The sequence below is a fragment of the Nelumbo nucifera genome, chromosome 6 (assembly GCF_055504915.1).
Source record: "Nelumbo nucifera cultivar China Antique chromosome 6, China Antique-T2T, whole genome shotgun sequence".
Classification (NCBI taxonomy): Eukaryota; Viridiplantae; Streptophyta; class Magnoliopsida; order Proteales; family Nelumbonaceae; genus Nelumbo; species Nelumbo nucifera.
The window spans coordinates 35,000,814-35,027,275 of NC_142654.1; the positions used below are offsets into that span (position 1 = coordinate 35,000,814).

The 26,462-nt window shown below is 38.7% G+C and overlaps 1 protein-coding gene across 2 annotated transcripts; it reads left to right on the forward strand.

Annotated features, from left to right (window-relative positions):
• Nucleotides 1–1,444: 1,444 nt before the first annotated feature.
• LOC104606470 (AT-hook motif nuclear-localized protein 10-like) lies at nucleotides 1,445–26,462 on the forward strand. 2 transcript variants are annotated; one of them, XM_010271691.3, is made up of 6 exons: nucleotides 1,445–1,670; nucleotides 1,860–2,393; nucleotides 2,507–2,559; nucleotides 15,061–15,192; nucleotides 25,203–25,364; nucleotides 25,451–26,462. In XM_010271691.3, the coding sequence occupies exons 2-6, from the start codon at nucleotides 1,949–1,951 to the stop codon at nucleotides 25,730–25,732; spliced, it is 1,074 nt and encodes a 357-aa protein (XP_010269993.1). In that variant the 5' UTR covers nucleotides 1,445–1,670; nucleotides 1,860–1,948; the 3' UTR covers nucleotides 25,733–26,462. The 2 variants fall into 2 exon arrangements, with proteins under 2 accessions (XP_010269993.1, XP_010269996.1); XM_010271694.3 differs by having other exon boundaries at nucleotides 1,530–1,670; nucleotides 2,053–2,393.

The window sequence follows — 26,462 nt, forward strand, 5'->3', positions numbered from 1 at the left end:
TAGAAAACCCCCAAATGGGCACTTGGAATTAATGTATGTGTTTGGTTCTATGGGTGTTTATTGGAGGGGTGTTTGTCAGATAAACACTTTATTAAAAAACGTCACTTTAAATGTTTTTTGTTGTTTGATTTGACGTTTCAAGTAACACCCGATAAAGCTATCTTCCGCCCCAGCTTACAATGCAACAAGTCAACATTGGGCTGTTAGGAGAAACCAGAATTTGAAACTTCTCCCAACAGCTCATTCACATAAATTAGGGGTACAACTTTTGCGTATTAGGGTTGGGATTTTGTGAAAATTTTAATAGCCCAAGCTGAAACAATGTAAAATTGTTAACTTTGGACCAATCCATCTTGTACCCCTAAATGCCCTAATATAAATCCAAGCATTTCTGTTTTTTCAATATTTATTTGATAAATATTAAAATCCACTGAACCAAACATAGCCAATATTACAAAGTGCCCTAGCGGCAATTACTATTATTATCGAATCATCAGTGGCCCTGCTATAACTGTCAAAGCACCACCGCCACAACTAGTACTACCATCACCATCAACTGCTGCTATTATCATCTCCTTCTCCTTCCCCCAACCTTTCTCTCTTCTCCCTCCACCCCAACTCCTTCTCAAGAATGATTATTTTTACTTGACCCCGCACTTTTCACGACATCCATCCCCGGAATTTCCTACCTCAGGCAGAAGTTTATTTCCCAAGCCAAGGCTAGTTTATATTTTATTAAAATATAATTTTTTTTGCCGGGCCTGGGCCTGGACAGATGTTTTCATTTATCAACTCCAGGCAGACCAAAATGTTCTTATTACCTTGTAGAAACCTGGCCCATGATCCTCCCTACTGTCCGTACGGGTGGATGGTGCAATTTGTGAGAGCTCAGATTGGGCTTTTGTCAAAATTGGAGTGGTCCCGGTCCAAAGACCCAAGCCCAATCCAAATTGCACCCTTGAGTCTCTTTGGTAGATTAATAATATATGGGAGGAGATTAGCTGTTCCTGTTCTAATGATTATAGTGTCATCATATGGTTTGAACTGATTATCTACTCTTACGAAGAAGTTAGCCCATCTTCAGCTTCACAGCTTGCGGTCAAATTTGAGGACACTGAAACAAAAACAATCACACTAAAAGCAACAATGCCAAACACCACCTTAATGTGTACTTTTTACTAGCTCCAATTCCTAGCACGTGACCATTTCTTGACATTTGAACCTTCAATTGAGGAGGGAAAGTAAAACCACCTAAACGACAACAATAACAAAACAAAACCAGGAAAATAAAGTTGAACCTTATATTGCTATTATATTATATTTAATAAAAAAGTAAATATGTATTTATATATATTTGTATTAACATGAAAAATATCAATAGAAAAGCAAAATAACGTAAAGTGTTTGTATAGAAAACAAAAAGGCTTTGAAAGCAATTCACACAAGAAAAAAATGCAAAGGGATAAAAAAGCATAAAATATAATTTTATTTACGTAGATTGAAATAAAATCATGATTACCATATCCCGCATGTTTTTTCCATCCAGGGAAGGTAATGGTCGGTGGCCAAAAGAAGAAAGGCGAGAAACTCGTTTAAACCCCAAATCGGAGACGTCTCTCCTGCTTTAAACCCTAAAAATCTCTTCAACATTTCACACACCACCTGATCAGGTGCCATTTCTTTATCTTTTTCCTCCGTTATTTTCTTACTGGGTTTTTTTTCGCCATTTTCTCATTTACTTCACTTTAATTTTTCTTCGTTTTTTTTTTTTATTTTTATTTTTTGAATAGATTTCGATCAGGAAAAAATAAGAAAAAACAATGCGTTTTTTTTCTAATATATTTGATGCATTTGAATAGGTTTGTCGACAGTTTGGTTGATGTGAAAGATCACAAGTAAATTAGAAGTTTTATATCTTTCTCTTGCTAGTTTTATTTGAATTCTGTGAATGGATGCCCGGGAAGCTACAAGATTAGCTTCATCTGAAACTCATGGTATGATAGTGGGTCCCAATCCATATGGGTTGAGCATACCTAATGGTTCGATGCTCAGTCCCAACTCTGCAGGGTTGATGCAGAACATGCGTCTTCCTTTCAATTCGGTGATGAATTCTGTTTCAAGACCTTCAGATTCTTCCAGCTTGCTGTATCATACCGATGGGTCTTCAGAGAGTCTGAGACCATGTGGGTTTAACATGGGTGAGCCAATGAAGAAGAAAAGAGGAAGACCGAGGAAATATGGACCTGACGGTAGCATAATGGCATTGGCATTAGCCCCTCTGTCTTCAGTGGCTCCGGCACAGTCGACTACACCGTCATCTGCTGAACCACCATATAAGAAGAACAGAGGGCGCCCTCCAGGTTCAGGAAAGAAGCAACAGATGGATGCTCTGGGTAAGTTGTGTTTTCATTTTGGATTCATTTATTGATTTATCGTTGTGCATATATATATATATATATATATTATTTTCATAAGATAGATTGTTTATGAGTTTATTATGTGATAGGGGCTCCTGGAATTGCTTTTACTCCGCATATCATCACTGTTAAAGCAGGCGAAGTATGTAATTACAGCATCAATTTCTCTATCAATTTTGATATTTAAAATCGTTGTGCTAGCCACCATTGAACTCCAGATAGCATTTCTCTATGATTGGCATGACCTTGTTTCTAAGTCAGTTTTTGATGTTATTAATCAACAACATGGTCTCTGGGTTTTATTTCTAATGTTGTTAAAATCTCATGATTTACCTTATGCTTCATGATTCAAGTCATAAATTTCAAGGGTTTCCATTCAAATTATATCATTAAATCATTTTTTTTTTGAAAAATCCTGCAATCATTATTCGAATCTTATTATTTATTTTGTGAATCTTACAATTTACCATTTACCATTCACACAATATGAAACAATTGGATTAGAACCTAAGTTTGTACTTTTTTAATTTCTTTACTTTTTAAGATTGTCTAAGGGACCATTGTTTTAAAATCCTTACAAATATAAGACATATTTGGGTAATTTAAGAATATTTAAGGACCTTCTTGGGTTTATTTTTCATTATAGTTTGATTAAAGAAAAACTGTATGTGGATTAAATCTCTTTAAAGTCAAACTTAATTATATTTAATATTTTAAAAGATGGAACTGCTCTTAGGATTTATAATATGATTCATGATTTGGTTCGATTTAAGCTTATCCACACCTTATGATTAGTGGTTGAGTGGCATGTACATTTGCACATGCAAGAGGAAAGAGAGAGGAGGTAGTGGAGAGAGGAAAATAAATGGACTAAAGTTTTGGGGTGGTCATCTTGACATGATGCCAAGGCAAGTATTAGCATTATATAGTAAATGGAGGAAAGCAGTGTGGGTCGAGGCAAAGATGTTTCTGCTTGAGGAGACTAGATTTGGAGGCAACGAATCCTTTAAGGTTAGAGAAGGAAGGAGAGCAAATGAGTTCATTGTTAATGAAGCAACAAGTTGGTTGAAAGGTTTTGTAGATGGAGTAGTCTTTTTGGTGAAAACACAAGGTTGGAGGAGCACCATGAAGATGGAAGGAAGACTCTACCAGGTGGAGCAGAGGAAAAACTTGAAAGGTTGGTTCTTGATGTTATTAGAACAATATGGAAATGGTCGACGATAGATAACCTATTTCCCAAAGGTAGAAATAGAGATGGGTGAAAAATCATAGCAAAATTGTTACGGACTTTCTCTCAAGGAAAGAGAAGGCGTTAGAGAAAAAGCAAACTAAGTAGGATACTGGCGGTAGAGAGGAGGTAGTCATGGCATCCGATGGAGAACTCAAACAAAAAGGAAGGAATTGGAGTTTCCATTAGTCAGCTTTGTGATGGATTCCAAGTTGATTGTGAATGGAGGGAAGGAGGAGTGGGAGAAAAAATGGTAGTCTCATCCAAGGTTCAAAATTTTAATACTATACGCCCCGCATCATGTGTATCGTATTGTATCGATAGCTCGTTGAAACCCCAAATAAGGGGTATTTTGGAAATTGGCCCAGTGTTTTAAAAGCGCAAGGTGCAAAAAAGGCGCAGGGGTCAATTTGCGCCTGAGGCGCAAGGTGATGCGCGCGCTTTTTTGATGCAAGGCGCAAAAATACAAAAAAAAGCTAAAAAATAAAAACAATGTTAGCAAATTCAAAAAAAAAAAAAGCCAAAAAATTCAAAAAACATAATATTAATAAAAAAATATAAACTTAAATTTTAAAATAAATGTTTTAAAAAACCTATTATCTAAAATTAAAATACATAAACATAAGATGTAAAGCATATCCAAATGAGAATTTAAAAATAAAACCAAACATATAAAACATTTTCAAGCATGCAAAACCTCTAATCTCCTTTTTCACTCAATTGCATTACTTCAAGTAGCTAATGTAATGTAAAACATATTACATTCTTGATTCTACGAGCCGCCTTTGTGCCACGCCCCTCAAGGCAAGCCCAAACAAGTCCACATTAGGTCTTAAATTCTTAGTTCTCACACAAAAATGATGATTTTATAGTTTTAACTGCTTTTTAACAAGATATTTTATTAGAATGAATGAATGAGCCACCTTTGTGCTACACCCCTCAAGGCAAGACCAAACAAGTCCACATTAGGTCTTAAATTCTTAGTTCTCACACAAAAATGATGATTTTATAGTTTTAATTGCTTTTTAACAAGATATTTTATTAGAATGAATGAATGAGCCACCTTTGTGCTACACCCCTCAAGGCAAGCCCAAACAAGTCCACTTCGGTTCGCTTGCTTCACTCGCACACCGAAGCTCCGAGAACCCCCAATTTGGTAATGTTGTTCATTCATTCATTCTAATAAAATATCTTGTTAAAAAGCAGTTAAAACTATAAAGTCGCCATTTTTTGTGTGAAAACTAAGAATTTAAGACCTAATGTGGACTTGTTTGGGCTTGCCTTGAGGGGCGTGGCATGGGGGTCTGGGGGTGGAGCCCTTGGCCTAGTCGCTATGTTCAAAAAAAGCAAAAAAACGTCAAATTTTCAAAAGGCGCACGCCTGGGCGGATGTGCAAGGCGCATCAGGCACACACCTAGGTGCACCAAGCATGCGTGTTTTGAAAGGGCTGCCCCTAGGACCTAGGCGAGGCGAGAACCCTAAAATGCGCCTCACCTGTGTGCCTAGGCGTGCCTTTTAAATCTCTGATTTGGCCACTTTCAAGGGGGTAGGCATGCCTAAAAGTGACCCCTGAAATAATTTTGAAAAAAAAACTAAAAAAAGTTATGAAGTATCGAAACACTCAATATGCCTATTCGTGCGTATCGGGTGTATCAATACTTTAAACCATGGTCTCAACCAAGGAAGATGTTAAAGATTGGCAACCAATTCTGGATGTGGTGGCAAGCAAGTTGGACTTGAAAGAGACTACTATCCTCATACCTTTTGAAATGAACAAAACAATCTTGGATGCTGGTAAGACCCAACCCAGTTTGTGCTCCTTTGAATCCAAGGAAGGTCTTGTTATGGTGGAAAATTGGACCCCATCTTGCAATTCACAAAACCAAATGGATGGAACCTTGTTGTTGAAGATTCTAGGACTCCCTTTCAGTCTTTGGACCGATCAGTTTTGGACAAGATTGTGACTTCTTCAATGTTTTAAAAGTGTAAGGCGCAAAAAAGGTGCATGGGTCAATTTGTGCTTGAGGCGCAAGGCGAGGTGCACGCCTTTTCAAAGCAAGGCACAAAAATACAAAAAAAATGTCAGAAAATTAAAAAAAAGCCAAAACATTAAAAAAACAATCAATAAATATTAAACATAATATTAATAAAAAATATAAACTTAAATTTTAAAATAATGTTTTAAAAAACCTATTATCTAAAATTAAAATACATAAACATAAGATGTAAAATATATTCAAATGAGAATTTAAAATAAAATCAAACATATCAAACATTTTCAAGCATGTAAAACCTCTAATCATTATTTTTCACTCAATTGCATTACTTCAAGTAGCTAATGTAATGTAAAACATAATACATTCTTGATTCTACAAGCCGCCTTTGTGCCACACCTCTCGAGGCAAGCCCAAACAAGTCCACGTTAGGTCTTAAATTCTTAGTTTCCACACAAAACATAAATGATTTTATAGTTTTAATTGCTTTTTAATAAGACATTTTATTAGGATGAACAACATTACCAAATTTTTGAAAGGCGCATGCCTGAGCTGAGGTGCAAGGCGCATCAGGCGCACCAGGCGTGCACCTTTTGAAAGGGCTGCACCTAGGACCTAGGCGAGGCACATTACCCTGAAATGTGCCTTGCCTGTGCGCCTAGGCGCACCTGAGGCACGCCTTTTAAGTCACTGGACTTCTTGCAGGGTAGTTTTGGCTGCTTTGAATGTGTCATGCAACAAAAATTACAGGTTTAAATCCGGAGGCCATTCCTCGATCTATTGATTTGTTTCTTCAAGTTTTTTGGAGGAAAGAGTGGGTGGCAACAGAAGCTGAAGCAACACTTTGGTGTTGTGGAAGAAAGTTTGAAGATTACGCTGATGGGGCATGGTGGATGACACATGTGAAAAAAGAGATGAGGTGGGAACAAACAATTAGTTGGGAGGGGAAGGTTTCTTGAGAAGAATTGAAGACATCGGGTTAAAAACCCAATAATTTGTTCAAGTGTGCAGTGAAAAAATGGAATTTAATGCTCCTGAGCACGTGCAAGAGGTTCAAGGGTCAAACGAGAAGTCTAAGAGACAAGGAGAGGAATTGGAGGTGGGTTGGGTTGATGGATCCAATCGGGTGTTTGATCTGGATCAAGTCACTCCACGTGATGGCTTATGTGGTCACATGGGAGGATTTTCAATGGAGTTAGTTGGGTCTATTGCAGTGAAGCCCATAGTTGTTGAGCTGGATAAAGATTATGGGTCAGCTGCATGTAAGCCATCAAATATAAAGGAGTAGCATGGGCTTTTAAGTAATCAAGTGGGTGATTTGGGAGGGGCATTGATAGATGCTTCTTCTGGTCCATCATCTTCCTCTTCGATTAGACATCTGTGGGAGGATTTGGGGATTTTAGCATGCAGGCTCATGTCAGTTGATATTTAGGGGGTCGAAGCAGGAAGGAACGAGGGACTAGCAGCTGAGGTGTTGGGTGAGACACAGGTTTCTCCTGGTGACAATGGATTACAACAAGAAGGTGAAGAAAATAGAAGAGATTCTCATGTGATTTTTACTGGTGAAAAGGAAAACACTATGGTGAGATTGGAATGAAAGGAAAAGGAAGGGGTGGAGAAGGTTTTGAGGAAGAAAGTAAGCAATGATGAGGCTACATCAGGGCAGAAGCAAGAAAAGGAGGGGTCTAATAATGGAATAGAAAGGATGAAATGGAAAAGTTTGGGTTAAAGGAACTAAGGTCAATCAAAGAAAAAGGACCTATAGAATGAAACCTCTCGATGAAGATTTGGAAGTTGAAAATGAAGAGGAAGATGTGATTATGCTGGATGAAACACATGAAGTTGAGAAGAAAGCTGATCTGTAAATGGTTATTAACATAGAGGTGGAGGTGACTAAAAATCTAGGCCTTTTTTTCTTGGGAGGAGAGGAATTTGCAAGGAAAGCCTTTAAGGAAGTGGAAGAAAATTTTGGTGGACTTTTGAAGAATAGCGAGAAGGACATTGCGATTGCTAATGATAGGTTACAGTTGTAGACGAGGAGAAGGGTATGGTTTTGACAGCAGAGCAGGTTTTTGAGAAGGGTGCAGTTTTAGAGCTTGAAAGAATAAATGCAGTTTTAGAACAACAAAAAATTACTGAATTCTGCCAGTTTCGAAGGTTTTTGCAAGTTTGAGGGGAGACTTATTTGGAGTTGGAATTAACAAGAGGGTTAAGAAGACAAAAAGAGCTATGAAGAGAAAAAAAAGATCTTGTATCCAACTGATGAAGGCCTGAAATGATTTTGTTTTGGTTTCCATAGTTGGTAAGGGGACTTTGTTTGGGTTGTCTACTAGATAGGTTTTTGGAAATACGGGAGGGAGTTTAAGTTAGGGTTTGGTTTAGATAATGTTAGGCATTGGTTGTGAGTGGTTCAAAAGTTTTGTTTGGGTTTGGTTTGTGATTGAAGATTTTTTTGTTAAATTTGGGGTGGTTAGTTTTTATTTTATTTTTGTTTGGGGTCATCCTTATCACCTATTGTAATCATATCTTCATTTTATTTCTAGTAGTATTTTTTCTTTATTTATCTTCAAAATAAATGGTATAACTTATTATTGGGTGATACTGCTAGTTTGTTTCAATTAGAATTTTTTATGTAGTTGGAAATATTGTGTCTTATAGTTTTGTTAAACACTTTTGCATTACCCAGTATACTGTTTGTTATTGCACATGGCTTGCTGATGTATCTAATTACAGCAATACATTTTAATAGTTAATATAATAATTCACCTTTGCCCACAACTTATCTGTACCCAATGGCAATCTCCACAACCATTTCCTCAACAATGCCATGTTCCTCTTTTGGATGTTACCAAGATCTAACCTTCCAAATTTCTTACTTCTAACACCACTTCCCAATTTACTCTGTGTTCCTTCTTCTCCTCTCCTAGTTCCCACAAAAAGTCTCTCATCAACTTCTCTAAGCTTCTACTTACCCCAACTAGTATCCCAAACACTGACAAGTAGTATACAGGTAAGTTGACCAATGTAGATTTGATTAAAGTGATCCTTCCTCCTAGGGACAAGTAATTGCTCCCCCATGGGGCCAATCTCTTGGTGAAGTGTTCAATCACATGATTCCAAAAGTTACTCCTCCTTGGATTATCCCCCAAATGTAAACCCAAGTGAGTCCTAGGCCACTGAGAAATCGTATAACCCAAGATTTCTGCACTGTCTATCATCTTCCTCTCCTCCATATTCACTCCGACCAAGGAACTCTTATCAAAATTAATTTTCTGGTTGGACATTTTTCAAAGATTTACACCACCATCCTTAAGTTCCCTTGACAGTGTGACCGGCCAGAAATAAGAGAAAGAGAAGAGAAGAAGAAGAGAGAAGGGAGAAGAGAAGAGAAGAGATTGGCAATGGAACAATGCTGGTGGCGCCAACTTCTATTAGTATATATAGGGCGACTAAAATAAAAGGGGAAAATACCCTTGTGCCCCTCTGTAAGTGAAGTACAATAATCAGAAAAATAAAAAAGACATTAATCAATCAAATAGACCTTACCAATACAAGACTAAAAAACAAGAAATAAAATAAACTATTTCAACACTCCCCCTCAAGTTGGAGCGTAGATGTCAATCATGCCCAACTTGTCACACAAATCATTATGCCGCACATGATGAAGACCCTTGGTGAAGATGTCTGCAAAGTGTTATTCTGAGCTGACATATGGAGTGCATACTTCTCCATTCACAAGTTTTTCTCTAATAAAATGCTTGTCCACTTCAATGTGCTTCGTCCTATCATGGAGGACTGGATTAGTTGCAATGTTGATAGCAGCTTTATTATCGCAATAGAGTGACATAGGGTTACTAATTGCAAAACCTAGTTCACCTAACAGGTTTCTTATCCACATGATTTCAGCAACCCCATGAGACATGACTCTGTATTCTGCTTTAGCACTGGATCTAGCCACCACACTTTGTTTCTTACTTCTCCATGTGACCAAATTTCCTCCTACAAAGGCACAATACCCACTGGTAGACTTTCGGTCATCAACTGCCCCTGCCCAATCAATATCAGTTTATACTTCCACCTTTAAATGTCCATGTTTTTGGAACAGCAAACCAACTCCGGGAAACTTCTTGAGGTATCTAAGGACCCTCTCTACAGCTTCAAAGTGAGTTGTCCTAGGATTGTGCATGAACTGGCTAAGGACACCCACTGCATAAGCAATATCAGGCCTAGTCATAGACAAATATAAGAGTCTTCCTACAAGTCTTTGAAACTTCTTCACATCTTTCAAGAACTCCCCTTGACTGTCTCCCAGCTGATGGTTAGGTTCAATTGGTGAGTCAATTGGTTTCACCCCTAGGTTGCCTGTATCTTTTAGTAGGTCCAATACATATTTCCGTTGAGAAATAAAGATGCCCTTTTTAGAGCGGGCAACTTCAATTCCAAGGAAATAACGTAAGGGTCCTAGATCTTTCACCTCAAATTGAGTGGCTAAGAATTTTTTTAGTTTCTATATTTCAGTCTCCCAATCTCCTGTGATCACTATGTCATCCACATACACAATTAAAGCTGTCCCTTCACCTTTCTTCACAGTGTGTGGTCTGACTGGCATTGTTTGAACCCCATCTGTTGAACTGCTAAGTGGAACTTACTAAACCAAGCCCGAGGTGATTGTTTCAACCCATATAAATATTTTTTTAACCTGCACACTTTCTGCTCACTGCCTTTGGCACAAAAACCTGGAGGTTGGGTCATGTACACTTCTTCTTCTAAGTTGCCATTCAAGAAGGCATTTTTAATGTCCAATTGGTGAAGTTTCCAATCAAAGTTTGCTGCCAACAAAAGAAGAATCCTGATAGAGTTCATCTTGGCTACTGGGGCAAACGTTTCTGCATAGTCCACTCCATATACTTGCGTAAAACTTTTTGCCACTAGTCTGGCCTTGTACCTTTCAACAGTTCCATCAGCCTTGTGTTTCACTGTGAACACCCACTTGCAACCCACTGGTTCCTTCCCTTCAGGAAGATCCACCAACTCCCAAGTGCCATTTTTGTGTAATGCATCAATTTCTTCCGTCATTGCATCTGCCCATTCGGGTTTGGGTAAAGCTTCTACCACATTCTTAGGAATCGGGATACTATCAACAGAAGAGAGGAATGCACGATATGAAGGCGAAATATGGTTATAGGACACAAAGTGAGAGATAGGATGATTAGTGGTACAGGATCTAGCACCCTTTCTCTTAGCAATAGGAACATCAAGATCATTAATGACAGGGGAGTCAACATTGAGAGGTGCAAGCATATCAATAGGAACAAGTGTACTTGGCTGATGAGAAGGATCTGCCTCTGGTGAATCTGATGATGTTGGTTGCATAGTGTCAGGTTCCACGGCTCTTGAACTCTACTGGCTTTTGTGGCGACGGAGAAAGACACAGAATGGAGGAGGATCAGGTAGAGGAGGTAGTTGAGCCTGGATGTGTTTCTCCTCAACCCTACTCTCCCCCTGAGGAGAAACCGAGAAGAAAGGTTGATTTTCAAAGAAGGATACGTTAACGGAGACATAGTACTTACGAGAGTGGGATTTTTGCAACGATACCCCTTTTGAGATAAAGGGTAACCAGGGAAAACACAAGGAATATCACGAGGATCAAGTTTACCCTGAGTAGGGGACAAGTTATGAACAAAGCAGCGACACCCAAAAACACACATTGGAATGGGAGACAACGGAGCTGTGGGAAACAAAAGCTGATGTGGAGCCTTATACTCTAGTAACCGAGATGGCATACGGTTGATGATGTACGTGGCACACAGAACAACATCCATCCAAAAACATTTCGGAACATTCATATGGAGTAACAAGCCACGAGCTACTTCGAGAAGGTGCCAGTTTTTTCTTTCAGCAACACCGTTTTGTTGGGGTGTCCAAGCACAAGAGCTTCGTTGAATAGATCCACTCGAAGCAAAGAATTCCGTGAGATCACTATGGAAGTATTCTTTTGCACTGTCTGACCAGAAAATATGAATTTCAGTTTGGAATTGAGTGGACACCATGCATTGAAAGTCTTTCACAATTTTAGGCACTTCATCTCTAGTTCGCATAGGGTAAACCCAAGTATATCTAGAGTAATCATCAATCAAAGTAGCTAGGGCAATTGGCTCCCCCTCTGCACAATTCATCACACTTCTTCTACTCTCTTCTGACTGGACTAAGGCATAAACCTCCTGAACCGATGACAAGTCTTTACTTCCCAAAATCTGTACTCTCATGGACACATATGAAGGGTTCAATCCCAAGAGAAAAGCAAATACACGTTGCTGAGAGACAAGTGACTTGTATGCCTTTGCATCTTCATCACACTTTCAATTTACATTTTGATAGTGATCCAGTTCTTTCCAGATCGATGTCAGATCTGAATAGTACACTGAGAGACTCCTCTCCTCCTGCTTGTAACTAGAGGACTTAGCTTGCAGTTGGTATATCTTGGCATAGTGCCTTTGCTCTGAATAAGTAGACTTCGCTTGTTCCCATATTTCACAAGCTGTTTCAGCCCACATGAATGCCTTTCTTACTTGTGGCAACATGGAAACCAAGAGCCATGACATAACCATACTGTTTTCTTGGTTCCACCTATCATATTCAGCACTTCCACCCTTCGGTTCCTTCACTTTCCCATTAATGTATCCTATTTCCCTAGACCATTTAAGGTAGTTTAGTTCATCGAAGGGGATTACAGCCATGGGAAAACTCATACCCATTCCCCCATTCAGTCCATTATGGTTTTTTGAAACCCCCGACGTAGCAGAATTCTCAGAAGACATGGTCAAAAACAGACAATCAGTCCCAAACACTGGACTTAGGATCCCTCCTTACTCCAAAAACAAAAATGCTCCACACACATACTCAGTCCACACCCACACACTTGGGTTTGAAAACATTCTGAGCACAAACAGTACCAATTTCAGGACAAAAAAGGCAAGATTCGGCAGATTTCAGACCTGTACGGTTTAACAGTCCCAACCTACCAGCCTTCTAGAATGCCGAAGAACATTAATCAGCAGGAGAGATGCTTACACGACTAATCTCACCCTTTTCACAAAATAGAATAGTGTCATCAACAAACTATAGGTGAGTAATTGTTACCTCTTCTCTCCCCACCCTCCATCCCCTTGTTACTTGAACAAACTGCAGGTGATTTTTGGAATCTGCCCTTTCTATGAGTCTCCCAAACAGATAAGCAATCAATGTGAAAAGAAAGGGGGAAAGTGGGCCCCCCTTGCCTAATTCCTCTAGGGGCTGGAAAATGATTTACCATACTGTCCCATAAACCAGTATTGAGTAATGACAAGTCTTAACACACCCTAATATCCCTCTACACCATAGTTTTCAAGGCGCCAAGGCGAGGCTAGGCGACAGGGGGGGAGCCTTGTCGCCTAGTTGCCTAGGCGATGGATTTTTTTAAGTGAAAAATACATATCCTAGGTAGTTCCCTAGGTTCCATAACCATATTTCCTTAATAACTATCCATAATTTTCATAAGAAAATTATAAACTTCATATTTATGTCTAGAAAATCAACATATTTATGAGAAGAAAAAGAAGAAAGAAGAGAAAATTCAAAAAATATGGGGACTGAACCCCTATTTTTGTTATAGGAAAAGAAGAAAAGAAAAGGTGGTGTTGATTAAAGTTTTGTCTAATCAACACATAAGAAAATAATAAAAAGAAATTTGTTTATAAACACAAAAAATGAATATTTTTGTTTAATAATGTCTTTCATAATTATAATCTAAAAAAATAACAATATAAAAGTATTTTATAAGACACTATAAAAAACTGCTAGGCGACTGGGTAGGCGAGCCTCCAAGGGTGCCTTGTCGCCTAGGTGTCGCCTTGACAAGTATGCTCTACACCATTTGTCACCAAACCCAAAACTTTTCATGACATCCTTAAAGAAACCCCAATCAACTTAGATCATAAGCCTTTTCTAGATCCAACTTACAGAGGAACCCTTTCTTCCTAGTTCTTTTCATGTCCTCCACACTTTCATTAGTAATTAGAATCTGATTAGTTATTTGCTTGTCCCTAACAAAAGCCTTTTGATATTGTGGAGTTATGGAAGGGAGTGCAACCCTAATCCTTCGAGAGAGCACATTAGAAATGGTTTTATAAAGGTTATTAACCAAGCTATTCGGTTTGACTCTGAAATCTTTAGGATGCTAGGCCTCAACTTTCTTCGTAATCAAAGTAATGAAGGCTGAATACTTGAATTAAGACTCAGATTAATGATCTCTCTTTCAAAAAATTCATCAAAGACCTTTTGGATGTCATCTTTTAGTTTCTCCCAACAATGTATAAGGCCATGGTAAAACCATCAGTGCTGGGGGCTTTAGCCCTATCCATAGAAAAGATTGCTTCTATTATTTCTTCACTATCAAACCTTCTTTCTATCCACCTCTTTGGCCACTCCAATCCATCAATCCAAATTCTATCATTCAAAGGTTTTCTAAAAATTGATTTGAAATGTTCCACAAAGTCTCTGAGCAATCTCACTTTGTTGGCAAACACTCACCCCATTCGCCTCCAATTTTAACACAAAATTCTTCCTTCTCCCATTTTCCAATGCATGAAGGAATTTAGTGTTGTTCCTATCTTCCTTCTTCATCTCTTATCACACCACCTTTGACTCACTGGAGCCTGGAGGAACACAATGTTCCTGAACTATAGGCTTTGAAATGATGAGTTTGCCACTGTAACCCAATTCATTATTATATCATCAAGGGAAAATTACTTGAAAAACTCCACAGTCTTCAGCCAAGCATCCAAACTATTGCTGCTCTTGTGGCTCTTTACACGACTCTTCCTCTTTTCTTTGGTTGCCTCAGTAAATTTGCATTGAATAGAATTGCAACACAAGAAGGGGTGCTCTGCAACCAAAGAGAGAAGAGAACCAACTCCAATAGTGATAAGAAAAAGAATAGCAGATTAATAGGTGGTTCGAAATCTCATCACTGTTAAGACAAAGGCATCGGACATTAGGAAGGAGACACCAATTGTGCCTCCTTTTATGCAGCAAATCACAAGTGTTTATCTTATTGAGAACCACTTCCACACAGAAAGCCCTAACTCTAGGAGATACTGGAATACACCAAACTTCTTTAGCTGGAAAGGACACATCCTGATTCAGGGATAGATAATTCATGTTGTAGGGCCCTGGTTTTCTTGAAATCACAACAAAGAAGATAATTCATGCTAGAAAACATCCCCTTATTCAATTGTTTTTACTTTCTGTCTTTTTCTTATTTCTTTTACCAAATTAGAGCATGATGATTCATGGTTGACATTTCAAATGGAATCAAACAAACTAACATGGCATTTTGATTTTATTGTCTTACTTGTCACTAAGTTGTTCTTTTGTTTTACAGGATGTAGCATCAAAAATTATGGCCTTTTCACAACAAGGCCCGCATACCATATGTATTCTTTCTGCAAATGGTGCCATCTGCAATGTCACTCTTCGCCAACCAGCAACATCTGGAGGCACTGTAACTTATGAGGTTAGGATGGAATTGGATATAGATGCAATGCTTTTATCAATCTAACCTGCATGTGATAACTGTAATTATGTACTAATTCTCTTCTAATGCTAATTGTCCATTTCATCTTTCGGTATTAGATATATCAGCCCAAAACTTTAAAAAGCATATTAGGATTTCCATATGTATCTACAATTCAACCTCATAAAAAATTATTTGAACCTCTGGATCCTTCTGGTGTCAATGTAGAGAGATAAAAGAACCCTATTATGCCTCCCTCACAATTTAAGGAAGACTATTTAGCTCGAAAGACAATGAAATTAGATTTTGTACCTCAGATTTAAGTACTGCCTCTAGCTCTCTCTCTTGAATGTTGCTTTTGCTTTATCTTCTCTTATATTTGCTCTGTTACAGTCATTTTTCTTATATTCTGTAAGCCACTTCTCCTCTCCATCCACCTTGTGCACCATAATAGCCCTTTTCTCCTTCCTGTCCTACATCATCTGCTGTGAATATACTTTCTCATGTATAACTTGGGGATTCATCCTCAGCCTTATATATATATATATATATATATATATATATATAAGAAAAAGGGAGAGAAGCAGTATAAACTTCTTTTGTTCCCTTGCCCTTTCCCTTTGTTTACTATGAAAATAGTTTTTACTGGAGGTGTTTTTCTGCAATGTTCTTCTTGGCTATAACACTGATATTTGCTTTTGTCTCTACTGCCTGACTGCACTGACGCTCCTGGAATTGGTTGGTAGCTTGGGTCCTGGAGTTGTTTTCTGATTGGAGATCAGATGCTACCCATAGCTTCCAAAATGATCTACAGCTGCACATCTCAAACATGTTTGGCACTTGTATGTTGTCATTAATGGGGTCATACTAGGGATGTGCAGCTATTGATCATGTTGGGAGCTGTGTGGGTAGCATCTTGTGGGTAACAGATCTGGGTACCCCCACCTGAAGGTTTCATGAAGTTAAATTTTGATGGTAGTAGTCTGGGCAATCCAGGTCTTTCTGAGATGGGAGGGGTTATAAGGAATGTAAGTGGTTCTGTAACTTTTTTGTTTTCTGGTCCTTTAGGTGAAGGGGACTCCATGAGGGCAGAACTATTAGCTGCACTACAAGAGGTACAGTTTGCTGTACAGCTAGGAGTGGAGCAGCTACTAATAGAAGGTGATCTCAGGTGGTTGTGGGGTGGTTACAAAAACCAGAGGTTTGGTGCTTCAAAAATGAACTTAAAAGATTCAAATGCTTGATGAGGAATTTGGATGTTAGAATACAATGGGTAGGGAGATCTCCCAATGCTATGGCTGATTGTTTAACCAAGCAAGGGGCTAATAGGGAAAATCTGTATGGGCTCAATTGCAATCCTTTTTAGTTCTTGATGGGTTGGAGAGGTTGCAGCACGTACCTCTCCAAGTGTATTCTATATCAGTGGTTTATTAATAAATTCTTCATTTATCAAAAAAAAAAAAATAAAAAAAGATCTGGACTCTTCTGATTAATGCATATCTAAGGAAGGCTTGGGCCATTTATAGAATATAGATCCTTCCATTGAGTTATTGTTGAACCATGGAATTTTTCTTGATGGATATAAAAGGGCATGGGTTAAAATGGTTGCAATTGATTTTAGGGCCCATAATGTAACAGTTAACATGCCACTGAATATATTCAAATGAAGGACAAAATTCACTTGGCTGATCCCATATAATTAGGACAAGGCTTTGTTGGGTGTGTCCATCCTTTAGTTTAGTTTAGTTATTTAGGGAAAAGACAAGCATTGTATTTAATATGTGAAGGTATTTGTTTAATGTTTTAAGCTAGTAGAATTGAAAGTAGGAATTTAAAAGATTATAGCTGAGGTCCTGTCTCTTGGGTTGAAAAGGGTACTTCTGTAAATCATTTCTCAGTTTCAAGGGGCTTTTATCCTAGAGTGACAAAAATCGACCAAATACTTATTGCCAATTAGACCTGTTCATGGACCAGGCTTGGGGTTGTCTTTTTCCAAAATTCTAATGGGCCCAGCCTGATGCCCAAGCCTGACAGTGTAAAATTGAGCCCGAAGCCCTGCCCATGAACAGGTCAATTGCCAACGAATGCGTGGAGGAATATAGGATAACTGGGAGGAAAGGTATTGTATGCAAATTGTATCTAGAAAAAGTCTACAACTTTGTAGATTTTGGGAGGTCCTGATTGAAGTGATTTCTACTGTGGTTTTGGTGCAAAATGGTATAAATGAATAAGAGGGAGGGTGTTTACAAACTAGTCATTTTTCAATATTGGTTAATGGGGTGGTGTAGGATTTCTTTGGGGCTTTAAGAGGTTTGAGGCAAGGAGACCTCATATGCTCATTCCTTTTCACTTTCAATGCAGATGTTTTCAGTAGTTTGATTTCAAGAGCTGATGGGTTAAATGTAATGAAGTGTTGGAGGATGGGAAGAGAGATAATGTGGTTGGGACTCGCAATTTTCTAATGATATCGTTACAAACTAGTCATTTTTCAATATTGGTTAATGGGGTGGTGTAGGATTTCTTTGGGGCTTTAAGAGGTTTGAGGCAAGGAGACCTCATATGCTCATTCCTTTTCACTTTCAATGCAGATGTTTTCAGTAGTTTGATTTCAAGAGCTGATGGGTTAAATGTAATGAAGTGTTGGAGGATGGGAAGAGAGATAATGTGGTTGGGACTCGCAATTTGCTAATGATATCGTTATTCCCTATGCAGGTGAGGGAGAACAAGGAACTAGGAAGTTGAGGTTGGTGGTGGGAATCTTTGAGAAATTATCAAGTCTAAAGGTGAATTTAAGATCTTAGTTGTATCCTTGTAGGAGTTAATTTGGGACTTGAAGAAATCAGGGTATGGGCTCAAGTGAGTGACCTATGAAATATTTAGGGCTCCCTCTTGGTGCAAACCCTAGAAGCATTAGTTTTTGGAACCTGGTTGTCTGGAAGTTTGACAAGAAGTTGGCAGTGTGGAAGAGGAACTACATTTCTTCCGGGGGGGGGGGCATATTAGCAAATTTTTTGGTTTATTACCTTTCAATTTTCATCACGCCTGAAGCTATAGTGAAGAGGGTTGAGAAACTAATTAGGGATTTTCTATGGGAGTCGGGGGAAGAATAAAAAGAGCACTTGATTAGGTGGGAGATCTGTGTAGGAGTTTGGGGAGCTAGGCCTAGGGAGATTGAAAGAAAGAAACATGGCTCATTTAAGCAAATGGTTATGTAGATTTCCCTTGGAAATACCTCAAAAATAGAAAAGCTGTGGCACAAGGAGGTGGTGCCTAGCATTCATGGGCTCTTGGAGAATGTTAGGTTGCTGAAACATCTAATAGATCTTATTGTGCTTCTCTATGGAGTTTCTTGGGGTTCTGGAATATCTACATCAGGTATTTTCTCAACTTGGGTAACAGGATTACATTTTGGAAGACCTTTGGGTGGGTGATTTACCTTTAAAAGAAGTGTTTCTTCCATTGTGTGTTCTCTTGTCTTTCAGGAGAGAACCAATCTCTGAGTTTATAGTCCGTTCTCCTTTATCCAGTTTTGATTGGAACTAAGGTCTTCGTAGAAACGTGAGACTCAGAACTGGGACTTTGTCAGTTCTTTTACAGACTCTTGATGGAGTCCTTCTTGACACAAGTAAAGGGGATAGTCATGTTTGAACTCCTCATCATTCTGGGGTTTTCTCGTGTTTCATTTTTTAAGTCTTTATCTTTGTTGTCTCCTCTTTTACCACCTTTTCCTGTCAAAGAGGTTTGGTGTCATTCTATCCCCCTAAAGTGTGTGCTTTCAGTTAGGAAGTCTTTTGTGGTACAATTTATACTTGCAACTTGTTACCAAGGAAGAAACCTAATTGGTACTTGTCCCCAAATTGGTGCATAATGTGTGAACCAAATGGTGAGACCTCTTACCACTTATAATATCTTGCCCTTTTGTTTGCTGTATTTGGGATTGGTTCTTTGCTCTTTTTGATTGCAGGTAGATTACCCCAGCTAGTTTGGATAAGTTATTTGACTTGTCTATTTTTAGGTGGCAAAAAAGAAGGGGGGAATTATGTGGAAATGCACAAGGGCAGTAGTGTTTTGGACAAAGAAACATTAGAATTTTTGAGGAGAAAAAGGAGTAAAGAAGCCATCAATTAAAGTAGAATGGTAAGGGTGGCACATTGGGTGAAATCTTTGGAATCGTTTTTGTGGTTCACTTTTGAGGATTTAATGAGAAAGTGGGAGCAGTTGCAGCCTCATCTTCATTTAAGAAGAAAGTATAAAGAAACTAGGCTCCATCTGAAAAAGGATTCCTAAAATTGAACTTCAATGGGAGCAGTTTTGGTAACCCAGGTCACTCTGGAATAGGAGGGATGATGAGAGATGAAAATGGAAATATTCAGGTTATGTTCTCAGGACCAATTGGAGAAGGGAATTCAACTAGGGCAGAAATGTAGGCTGCAGTTTTTGGGGTGCAAAAAGCTTTGGAGATGGGGGGTAAGGGAGCTTGTAATTGAAGGAGACTCAAAGGTGATTATAAGCTGGTTGATGCTGGATGAAAAAGCTCTGGATTTTTAAGAACAAAATTGTAGTGAAGATGGGCCGAATGGCCCATAGCCCACAGTTATGTTTTATATTCTGTCTGTAAGTTAATGGGTCTGTTTAGTATTAGCTTTGTTTTGTCTTGTTTTAATCAGCCAGCCGCCGCACTAAGGGCTTAGTTGTAATTTGCTGTTATTTAGTGATTAACCTAATTAATTCAAAGATTAGGGAAGGGAGAGAGTACAAACATCTCATCTCTTTCATCCCTTTCTCTTCCATCATCTCTTCTTCTATTCTCTTCTCTCTTGCTGTCTTCTTTGTTTCTTCCTCTCTCTATCGGTTTTTTGTTTATTTTTGGGGACTGTTTTTCTTCTTGGTATCAGTGCAGGCTCCTCTTTTCTTTTTCTTTTAATCCCATACATAATGTGTATGGAGAACTGAATCATTGATTAATTGAAGAAGATATTCAGCCTAGTTGGAAGTGGTTTCTAGGAGAAAAGAAGATACTCTGTTTATTCTTCAAAACAATTTTTTTTGAAAATTTGCCCAAAACCCTAGACAACTGGAGATTTCTGATTGCGGGTCCCATAGGAGGTTTCACCTTGGTGCTTAGTGGTTGAAGGGGTTCTTTGTAGTTCTCTTGAAGATTGGTCCAAGCAGAGATTGATTTTGTGAAGTTTACAAGGAGCGATTGCCAGTTCTTAGTTTCTCCCGGGTATCGGGCAAGGAATAGTTCTACTGTTGGGGATCTGTGAAGGTTGGTACTTGTTGTTTTCTCTTTTTTTTTTTTTTTTTTTTTTTTTGATCAATAACAGTAATTTTATTAAAAATATATGAAAATTACAACCAGATTGGAAGGGTAAGATATCTTAACCCTCACTTACAAAACTGAAAACACCTATTACAATATAGCCCAAAAGAAATTAGATCTTCCCACCCCCTATTTAGCCAAGGTGTCAGCAATGGAATTAGTGCTCCTCTTGGCCCATTGAACCCTTACAATCATATTCTGAGTTAGCTACTTGATTTTCATTCTTTCATTTGAGAACTTCCACAGGCTAGACTCTTCCTTCTGCAACCAACTAACAGTCAGTTGAGAGTCTCCTTCCACCAGCAGCTGACTAATATTCAACTGCTTAGCTCTTTTTACTCCTAGAACTGCCAGGATTTCAGCTCTTAGAGAATCCCCCCAGCCTATAGATCCTGAGAACATAGCAATAATTCGACCTTCTTCATCCCTGAAAATACCACCTATGCCTGAAGGGCCTGGATTACCTTCACTGCTACCATCGAAGTTCAATTTGATGAAACCCAAATGTGGTGGAGTCCAAACAGGTCTAATAGTACTAGACATAGGAGCTGACTGAGCCACTTCTTCCCAGTTTCTAATGATGTCTCCTACTGAATAGGCTTTAAAAAGCTTCAAAGACTTGACCCAGTGTGCCACCCTAACATAAACAATTTCTATAAGGGCTTCCTTGCTTTTTTCTTTGTCATGAAATAATCTTTGATTTCTTTCTTCTTAGACCGTCCAACAAATAGCAACTCTAGCACATCTCCATAAAATTTTACCTCTCTTCTTTAAACCCCTCACTGGAGTGGAACTGAACAAGCTTTGCACACTTGAAGGGGAGGGCCACTTGCAACCAAATAAAGAAAAGAACCAACACCAAATCTCTGAAACAAAAGGGCAAGAAACAAGTAAGTGATAATAGCTTTCACCATTCTTCTTACATAAGATGCACCAATGCGGAGATAAACACCAATTAGGCCTTTTCTTTTGAAGTATGTCACAAGTGTTACACTTTTCTAGGATTGCTTCCCAACAAAAAGCACCTACCCTAGGAGGGATAGGGCTACCCCAAACTTCCCGGACTAGAAAAGAAGACCCAGGTACCGAACTAGGCTGTGTCAATGCTTTGAAAAAAGAGGAGCGGGAGAAGATACCCGAAGGGACAAGAGACCAAACCCTAGAGTCCACACTAGAAGGTTCAAGAGCTACCTCATCCAAGATTTTAAGCAAATTTGAAATGGGTTCCAACTCAGAATCTCTGAGAGCCCTTCTAAGACCCAAGTTCCAACCAATAGCAGAATTAGACAAGGTAGCAAAGGTTGCTACTAGTTCATTTTTAAATCTAGACAGAGCATACAAGGAGGGGAACTGCTCTTTCAAAGGAAAATCCCCCACCCAAGTGTGTTCCCAAAAATTTACCGACAAACCAGAACCAAGATCATACCTGATGAAGGGAAACAAAGACTAAAGGATGGCATGAATGGACTTCCAAGGAGAGGCTCTTAAAGCCCTAGATGATAGTCCCGGATCCCAGCCAGTTGCCTCTTGCCATTTGAAGATTGTTTTGGGATTTTTTGAGGAGGATGGGTGGTTCTAGAATTGAAAATAAGGTTGGCTTAGTGTCCACTAGGTTCCAGGAGCACTTGTAGACTCTTTATTGGTTGTGACCATAGTCAAGCTTTATGGGACTAACTATCTAGCATGGTCACAATCAGTAAAGATACATGTTTGCAGTAGAGGCAAGTGGGGATACATTTCCGGTAGCAAGAAAGCACTAAAGGAAGATGACCCGTCTCATGAAAAATGGTTGCAAGAAAATTACACTGTTATTGGGTGGTTATTGAATTCTATGCAACCCCAAATTAGTTAGCACTATCTGTGGATGAATTCTGCTAAGGAGATATGGGACAGTGTTGTTGAAACCTATTCACAAAAATTAAATGTGGCGAGATCATATAAGTTAAGAAGTGATGAGAATAATCTGAGGTAGGGGGAGAAACCTTTAGCAGTCTACTTCTCAATGCTGAAATCCTTGTGGCAAGAGATAAATCTCATGGATATTGTTGTCTAGGAAAGTACAAAGGACATAGAAACATATAAGAGATTGGTTGAAAGGAATAGAGTCTTTGAATTTCTGACAGGGTTGAATCCAAAATTTGACATTACCAGGCAGAATATCCTAGCTAAAGACAATGTATCTTTGTCTCAGGCTTATGCCATGGTGAGCAGTGAGGAGAGTAGGAGGTAGGTTCAGGTTCAAGGGGAAATTCCAGTTAACCATTTTTCTAATATGGGGCTTAAACCTAAGGTGATTGTAGGGAAGGAGGTTATATGAGAATATTGTAAGAAGCCAAGACATATCAAGGATACATGTTGGAAGCTGCATCTAGACCTTCTTCCACCTTGTTTTAAAAGGAAGGCCGAAAATGGGAAGACTGGGAATGCCAATGCAGCCATAGTTCCAGATAATGACAGGAGTGCAATTGATGAGAAGGCTGCTAGTGAGCAGTTAGCTGTAATGAAGGCTGAGTACGAGAAATATGGAAGGATGATCTGCCATCTTGGGAGTGCAGCTGCTTCCTCCAACTCTTCAGGCAGTCCAACTTCTTTTGCATTTTCTCAATCAGGTATACGAGCTACTGCCAACCTTGCAGTCATCTCAGGTAATCGTAGAATCCCTTGGATTATAGATTCTGGAGCTTTTGATTATATGACCAGCTTATCTACCTTGTTTAGTTCTTATGACCCACTTTCTAGCCGTGATAAGATTACCTTGGCCGATGGCTCTCTTGCTCCTATCTCTGGCAAGGGAGTCATCAAGGCCATCGACTCCCTTTCACTTCTATCTTTCACGTCCCTAAGTTGCACATTAATTTGATGTTAGTGAGCAGCCTAACCAAATCCTTAAACTATAGTATAACCTTTTTTCCTTCTTACTGTGCTTTTCAGGACTTTAAGTCTTAGAGAATGATTGGGAGTGGCTATGAGGTGAATGGAATATATCTGCTAGATACTCCTAGGCAAAGCCAATGACAACTTGAGAGAGTTGCTTATGGGTCTTCTTCTTTAGACCCATTTAGCCGTATTATGTTATGTCATTTACATTTGGGTCATTTATCCTTTTCTGCTTTGAGTCATTTATTTTCAGAATTGTTCAAAGGAATAAATATGTCCAGTCTTCATTGTGAGCATGTGAGTTATCAAAACATTGTAGAAATACTTATTCCTTGAGTACTAAAAGATCCACTTTTCCTTTTCATATTGTGCACTCCGATGTGTGGGGACCGTACCACTTACCTTTTATGGGTGCTATCGATATTTTATCTTATTCATTGACGATTTTTCTCGGTATACTTGGTTATTTTTGATGAGATCTCATGATGAGGTTCCCAAATTCGTGAAACAATTCCATGAATTTGTTCTTACCCAGTTTGATACAAGAATCAAGATATTTCGGTTTGACAATGCAAAGGAATATTTTGAGAAAAACCTCACTACGTATCTCACTGACTTTGGGGTTATCCACCAGAGCTCTTGTGTTCATACTTTAGAACAAAATGGAGTAGCTGAGAGGAATAGTCATGTAGTTGAAGTTGCAAGAAGCATTTTGTTTGCTTCACATGTTCCTACAAAGTTTTGGGGGGGATGCTGTTCTCACAGCAACATACCTAATCAATCGTATGCCATCCAGAGTTTTGGGGGAAGAAGATGGGCCGAATGGCCCATAACGCACAGTTATCTTTTATATTCTATCTGTTAGTTAATGGTTATTTTTCTTATGATCCTGTTTAGTATTAGCTAGCTTTATTTTGTCTTGTTTTAATTAGTCAGCTGCCCCACTAAGGGATTACTTGTAATTTACTGTTATTTAGTGATTAACCTAATTAATTAAAAGATTAGGAAGGGAGAGAGTACGGACATCTCATCTCTTTCATCCCTTTCTCTTCCATCGTCTCTTTTTCTCTTCTCTTCTCTCTGGCTGTCTTCTCTGTTTCTTCCTCTCTTTATCAGTTTTTTGTTTATTTTTGGGACTGTTTTTCTTCTAAAATCAGAGACATGCAAGTAACAATACAATGGGTACCAAGATAGGCACACAGCCTAGTGGATCAGCTAGCAAAGCAAGGGGTTGACGGAGGGCAATCTTTTTGGGCTCAATTGTAATGTAAGAAGAAAAAGGGTTGGTCTTTGTTTAAACAAATAAATTAACTTGGCTGGGTAGCTGAGGCTACCCAAGAGATGTATTATTTTTTTCATTTCTGATTAATGAAATATTTTTGTTGTTGATCAAAAGAAAAAAAGCAAAAAAAAAAAGCTGAAATTTAAGGGTAATGAAATATGTTTGGAAAAAGAGCATTATTTGAATTCATTATTCCATTGCAAATTTGTTGACACCGCACCCCACCATTTTGTTTGATCAATCTGGCATGCCACTATTTCTACAATCAACATTTTTTCCATAAACAGTTTTGGGATCAAAAGAAGCACCTGATCTATTTTCAGATAATGCTATGTAAAATGATTTCTTATGCAGTATTTTGGATCTCTTTGTTCTGACCAAATAGCTTAATGTGAATCCTTCATTTTATTTGATAGTTATCTTAATGTGAATCCATGATTATGATTTTGTACAAGGATAAGCTTATTTTTAATTGTTCTTAATTTACCAAATTCCCCTTACTAGCCATTTGGACTATGGTTAATGCAGGGAAGATTTGAGATAATCTCTCTATCAGGTTCATTTTTACTTACAGAGAGTGGTGGAACCCGCAGCAGGACTGGTGGTTTGAGTGTATCATTGGCAGGATCAGATGGTCGAGTATTGGGTGGTGGAGTGGCAGGAATGCTAATGGCAGCAACCCCAGTACAGGTATCTTTCTGACATATTTGTCCTGAATTGCTTTTTAACAAGTCTATGTATTAGTTACCAAATATTCCTTTTTGACCGTATACCAGGTTGTCGTAGGCAGCTTTATTGCAGAAGGGAAAAAATCAAACTCAGATTTGTCAAAACGAGAGCCCACCTCAGCATCACAGATGGTAGGCTTAGGGGCACCAGTTGGAACAGGCAGTCCCCCCTCTCAGGGTACCTCAAGTGAGTCATCTGGTGAACCTGATAGTCCTCTTAACCGAGGATCAGGACCATGCAACAACACTGGCCCGTCCATTAACGGCATGCCGGCATACTCATCTATTGGCTGCTGGGGGACATCTCACTCTACAAATCCTCAGACATGAAGATGCTGACCTTATTCAGGGTATTGATCTAAGTTCAATATTTATCAGATACATGTTAACTAGAGGTGTCTAACAAATGGAGAAGAAGTTCCGAGTGTTATTTGATTGACTCCGCTGGTCCAAGTACAAGGTTGCTGAGGGTGTATGGCAAATGGCTCTCTGCTCCTACAGATGTAGGCCTAATGTGAATCATCATTCCTTGAGCTGGTAAGGCGCATCCTCACCTGAGATTGGAACATGTCCCATTGAGGACATTGTTTCTTCAAGTCCATTTGTTGAATTTGTTTTATTTCATTTATGTGAACTTTGGCTGTTACATGTTCTCATACCGGCAGATGTAGTTCATTTTGTGATAGGTTTCATGGTAATTTTTTTAATTCACCTACTTAATCTTCAGAATTGTAGGCTTCACTCAAACCCATGTTTGAGTTCCAAATGCTGCAAATGGCCTGGATTTATTTGTGGTTGTAGCTCTTTAGGGTATGATAGGCCTTGCAGTTTTGGTTTTGGTTCTTACATGCGCAGGTTATTTTTTGGTATTATATGGTAGGTGAACTTCTAGATTTCATTGAGTTGTTTGATTCTTGTATTATGGAGTTCGAAGTGCTTTTATTGGTGGTTTAGGGATGTATTCGGAAACCAAGGGACAGTTTGTTGACAGCTGAAGTGGCTGAACTGAAAAACTTTTTACTTTGTCTTTTAGTGAATAAGATTTTAAGGAGGTTGTATA